The sequence below is a fragment of the Mobula birostris genome, chromosome 15 (assembly GCF_030028105.1).
Source record: "Mobula birostris isolate sMobBir1 chromosome 15, sMobBir1.hap1, whole genome shotgun sequence".
Lineage (NCBI taxonomy): Eukaryota > Metazoa > Chordata > Chondrichthyes > Myliobatiformes > Myliobatidae > Mobula > Mobula birostris.
In genome coordinates this window covers 2,478,531-2,484,311 of record NC_092384.1, presented here as the reverse complement: position 1 = coordinate 2,484,311, position 5,781 = coordinate 2,478,531, and the positions used below count along the sequence as shown (strand labels likewise).

The following is a 5,781-nucleotide window of genomic DNA, read 5'->3' as shown; positions in this document are numbered from 1 at the left end:
CTTCTAATGTAAAAGCAAGGACATAATGTTGAAACTTCATAAAGTACTGTTGAGGCCTCACTTGGAGGATTGTGAGTAGGTTGGGACTCTTTGTGCTGAAACGGGAGAGGGTTCAAAGGAGGTACACAAAAGTGATTCCAGGATCGAATGGCTTGTCATGGGAAGAGTGTTCGATAGTTCTGGGCCTGTATTCACTAGAATTCAGAAGCATGAGGGGTGAATGGCGAAAGGCCTTGATAGAGTGTATGTGGAAAGAATATTCCCTATGGTCGGAGAGTCCAAGACCAAAGGACACAGCCTCCGAATAGAGGGATTTCCTTTTGGAATGGAAATGAGGGAGAATTTCCTTAGCCAGAGAGTAGCTGTGGAATCTTTGCCACAGGCAGCTGTGGAGGCCAGGTCCTTATGTATATCTAAGGGAGAGTTTGATAGATTCTTGATCGGTCACAGCATGAAGGGATATTGGTAGAAGGCAGGAGATTGACACTGCGAGGAAAATTGGAACAGCCAGGATGAAATGGCAGAGCAGGGCTGATGGGCCAAATGGCCAAATTCTGCTCTTATATCTTATGGTCTTGTGGTCTTATCAGGTTTTGCTCTGGGTCTGCCATTGTTAGTGGGAACGAAATTAGAGAAATGTAGGCATATGCTCAAGGAGATAAAAATATAGGTTATAGTAAAGGCATCCGTTAGTCTTTCGAGACCATGGATCTGCGTCTGGAAAGTCTTCACTCTCCAGGGCGCAGGCCTGGGCAAGGTTGTATGGAAGACCAGCACTTGCCCATGCTGCAAGTCTCCCCTCTCCACGACACCGATGTTGTCCAAGGGAAGGGCATTAGGACCCATACAGCTTGGCACCAGTGTCACCACAGGGCCCTGTGTGATTAATGCCTTGCTCAAGGACACAACACACTGCCTCAGCTGGGGCTAGGTTATAATAATATTCATTTTAACTTTTACAGTTTCAGTTTGGATAGTCGTGGAATAGAGTGCTTGGAGGAGAGATTGCATATATCCCATAATATCTGATGATGAAGGGAAGGAGATATTTGAAACAATTTCTATTGTCAGAAGAGAAGTTTCTATGACAAACTCATAAGGCCTAAGGTCCACAGGTGACGGATCATGATGGCTCTGGGAGGAAGTGGGTGCAGGGATTGATTGTAATTAATTGCAAACTGCTAGATCTCACTGGATGTGTACAGGTCTGTGACAACTAAGGGTGGCTGGAGCTCAGGTGCAGGAAACTATAAGCCTGTGAGTTTAACATCTGGGAATATGATGGTCACAGAATTGTGCAAATGCTGTAAATCCGGAGAAAGAAACATAAAATGCTACAGTGACTCAGCAGGTCATTTATACCCTCGCTTCTAACTAGCAAGCTCCAAAACAAGGAGCTTCTTCAAACAGATTCTTCACTTCCTCACCTGAAGATCACAGTGAAAAAGGTGAGCTGTTTCAAATTCCTGGTGTTAACATCTCTGAAGATGAATGGTGAGTCCAGCATATTGACACAATTACAAAGAAGCAATGACAGGGCTATATTCCATTCCAGGAAACTTGGTGTGACTCTTTCAAATGTCCACAGATGCAGCATGGAGAGCATTGACTGGCTGCTTCAGCATCTGGGATGGAAGGGCCAGTGCACAGAATCTGAAACAAGCTGCAGACAGTTGTAAATTCCGCCAGCTCCACCATGGCCACTCGCTTCCCCAGCATCGAGGACATCTTCAACAGCCTCTGACTCAAGAAGCTGGCATCCATCATCCAGGACATGGCCACTTCTCACTGATACCAGGAAAGAGGAGGTCAAGCAGAGTGAAGACAAAGACTTAATGTTTCAATAACAGCTTCTTCCGCTCTGCTACTAGATTTCAAAATGCACAGTGAGCCCATGAACACTAACCCACTCCATGGATGCTACTGAGGGTGTCAAGTTCCTCTGGTAGTTCACGTGTATTATTCTGGAAATATGATGCAATCAATTATCAAGGAGAGAAGAGCAGGTAAAGGGAAATCCACGGGACGATGGGACAGCTGAACAGGGATGACCAAGGATCTCTGAAGGAGGCAGCACAGAGAAACAGAGTGGTGAAGAAGGTATTGGAGGGAGGGGAGTTGGCTTTCATTACCCAGGGCAAGAACATAAAAGAAGGCATTCTCATTACAACTTTAGAGAATGTTGGTCAGTCTACATCTGAGGCTGCGTGCAGTTCTGGTCATCACACTGTAGAAAGGAAGTGAATGCACTGCGCGGGTGAAAAGGAGATTCAATAGGTTGTTGCCTGGGAGTGAACATTTGAATTATAACGTGACGCTTGATACTTCGAGTTACTTTTCATTGCAACAGATATTGCTGAGCAAATGGGGGTGAGCTGTACTATCTGGGACTATGACAGACATGGAAAGAAGAGAGAGAGAGAGCAATAAACCCTTTCCCTCTAACAGGGCGTCTAAACCAGACGGCATAGCGTAGGTCTGATGTGAGGAGTAAGAGCTGTAGATGGGAACTAACGGGGGTATGTTTCACACGGGATGTGGCTAGAATCTGGACTGCACTAACTGAGAGGGTGTTGGAGGCAGTGATTCTCACAACCTGTGGACAAACACTTGAATCACCAGGGTCCAGTAGAACACCGTCAAAGTGCTGCTATCTGGCATCGTGGTAGATGCGTAGCTGTGATAGCATGGGCACAGTAGGCCGAAGGTCCTGGTTCTGGGCCGCATGAACCCATGGCTCCATTTGCGATTGAAAATCATTAACGAATGGGAGGGGGAGCCCCAGGAATCAGTAATGGGGCTCCAGCACTTCCTAGTCTGTAAATGACGGGAGGAGGAACTCAGTGATTTCTCAGTGATCGGAAACTGGATGGGCAAACTCCCCCTAAAGTTTGATACTTTCCTGATGTTCCTCAGCCTGAGGTGTATCTCTGAATCCCGGTCCCGTTGCGAGGAATGACATGCAGAATCTGTCAACGATCACATGTCGCCCTCCCTTGCACCGATACTCCGAGCTCACTCTGACCCATGCAGATGGAGTGACAATGATCAAAGCTCACACACAGCACAGCCCACGTCACTTTCAATCTTTATTAATACTTAACAAATGTACAAACGAAATAAGATCAGGAATATTGTATCATTTCTTAATGCATGCATTACTAAATGACAATAAAATAGGACTGCGTGTCCTCATAATCTAATCTAATCAATATAACAACTCCAGACAACTCGCGATAGAGATCCAGTTAACATCGTGTGGTTTATAACACTACAACGCACCGGTCCTAACCTGCCTTCTGAATGAACCATTCCGACACAGCTTTAACTCTAAACTGTGAATATGATTCAAACTCAGCTCTCCTCCTTCACTGGGTCAATTTCTGGAGTCGATGCTGACGTTTCACCTCCACTCGGGGGCCGGGAAGAATTGAACCCACGTTGAAAATTAGCTCTTGAGAGCTTGATGAAGTGTGAAGATTTCACTTAGTCTCTGCCACCCTGGTCTTTCCTGTCCAGGTACTTCACTGCAGCTTTAACCCATTCCGCACTGGCCATAGTGCAAATCTTCATATTCTTCCTGTTGGTGAATCTGAAACAGAACAAACAGTGGCGATTACGGGAGAGTCATTAAACATTGTTCAAACACTCTGCAGATGCACGTTGAAACACTTACATGACGGCAGGTGTCGGGCACAAGGGAGCTTCCTTGTAACTCTTAAGCCTCCTGTGAGAAATGGGCGTTGTCTTAAACGTCTCACAGCATTCTAGCGTTACGATTGCGGCTGACGGAGAATGAAAAACAAATAGTTAGATACTGCTGGATATCTCAGCCCACTCTAACCAACGCGAACGCTCTGCCTCGCACATGAAGGCCGTTACCCCCCAAGACGTTTTACAGTGTAAATCCGTCCTTCATTTAAACGACTCTACGCCATTCCTCCACCGATCTTATGACCCTTCCATTCCCTTTTGCTGACTGCCATTCTCGACCCTCTCTCCAAGAGAATCATTCCACTCTGAGCCGTTCAATACCACCACCAACCGATGGGACGCGGGGAGAGCTGATCACGGTTCATTGTTGGGATTGGGTGTGGAATAGTGGGAATAAGGAAACTCTCTTACCTGGGCCGGGTGCAGCCTGCTTGAAACAGCAGATCCACAGAGCTGCCAAAATTGGGACCACGCAGAGCGCTGCCTTCATCTTGTCCTATACCAGGGTGGAATTGATGACCGTGTGATGCACCAGCTCTCATATTCTGCTTTATAAAGGGTGCTGGCAGCAGTCATACCCATCAATTTAGCGCTTGTCTGGAAAGTCCCGCAAACACCAGCACTGGCCACTGCTCCGCTGTTCCATAAAAAGTGAAGTACAGGAATTCTCCGAATGGCCGTTCGGTGGTTAAGCTTTAAAGGCGTTCTTTAACTTCCTGGGACTGTCATTCTTCGTACTGGCGCCTCTGAATTCTTTCAGGCAATCCCACATCCGATTCAGAGGGGAAGAGAAAGTTGAAATACAACAGCCACTTTCCATTGCATGAGTTCTCCCCGTGCACTGGGATATGGCTGAAAGTGCAAGATCAGCCGGTTCGAGACAGCGGACCAGCACATGGGATGATAATATTGTTGCAATCAAGGAAAGTTGGTTGAGTGAAGTACAGGGCTGGCGATTCAATGTCCCAGGGTATAGAAATTCCAGGCGTGACGGAGCGGACATGGCACTCCTGATGGGAAGAAGATTACTGCACTACTCAGGGAGGAAATCCTGGAGGGATTGGCTGATGAGACTGTCGGACTCATTCGGTCATTCAACAAGAAACAGGCACTTCAGTCCATCTCGACCTTACCATACTGACCATCGACCTAGTCCCATTCGTCGCGATTGGACTGTATTTTTCTGAATGCTTCCGAACCATTTGCTTATCCGAAGTCTTTAAGAGTCGTGCAGACATCAATGAAACCTTTGGCAGCTGATGGCGGAGTTACAACTCAGATCCTTCTCAAGGATACTCTCTCACCTTACATCTATACCCTCTCCATTTTAGTTGTCTTACTCTGAGGAATATCTTTTTGCGTTCTGCACATGATTTTTGTGCTCTTTATTATTTTTTACTTCTCTATAAGATCATGCCTCGATCTCCCGAATTCTTAACAATAAAGTCCTTGCCTACCCAACCAGTTCCTGTATCGCAGGTGCTCGAATTCTGTTAGCATCTTCACAGATCTTCCGTTCCCTGCAATCTGTCCTGTTTAACAGTATCTTTCCTATAACAGGACTACCAAACCTGGACACAATACTCCGAGCGTGGTCTCATCAATGACTTGTCCAAATGTGAGATACAGTAACTTGTCAGCTCAAATAGTCTACAAGCATTCGTCACCACCCTGTGCACCTGTGACACTGTATAGGTAGAAGGTGGGAATAAGAGGGTAAGAGGTTTTCAGTGTACTAGACTCGAGGTTTCAGGCATGACATGGGGTGGTGCACCTGACAATGGAACTGTTGATCAAGGAAAGTGTTTCAACTGTAAAAAGAGTGAATATCCTGGAAGGAGCAGACAAGAAGAATACAGGGCTAGAATGTAAAATAAGGGAGGGGTGTTTGCATGTGTGGAGTTATGAGTTTGGTTATAGAAGTTACCAGTATGTAGCTATAGAGTAATTTTGTTGATTTAAAGATATTGTAAATTCCTCAGATTTTGTGCCAGATGCTCGACTGGGGCATTGATGATTGGAACATAGTTTAACAGTTGGGTTGTAGTTGAGAACAATATTCTTGAA

The 5,781-nt window shown here is 45.9% G+C and overlaps 1 protein-coding gene across 1 annotated transcript; it reads right to left on the bottom strand.

The window, feature by feature from the left end:
* Positions 1–3,130: 3,130 nt before the first annotated feature.
* On the bottom strand, positions 3,131–4,371 carry LOC140210215 (monocyte chemotactic protein 1B-like). Its single transcript, XM_072279091.1, has 3 exons — positions 4,126–4,371; positions 3,677–3,785; positions 3,131–3,592 (listed from the first exon to the last, which is right to left on the bottom strand). The coding sequence occupies exons 1-3, from the start codon at positions 4,202–4,204 to the stop codon at positions 3,487–3,489; spliced, it is 294 nt and encodes a 97-aa protein (XP_072135192.1). The 5' UTR covers positions 4,205–4,371; the 3' UTR covers positions 3,131–3,486.
* Between the last annotated feature and the right edge of the window lie 1,410 nt (positions 4,372–5,781).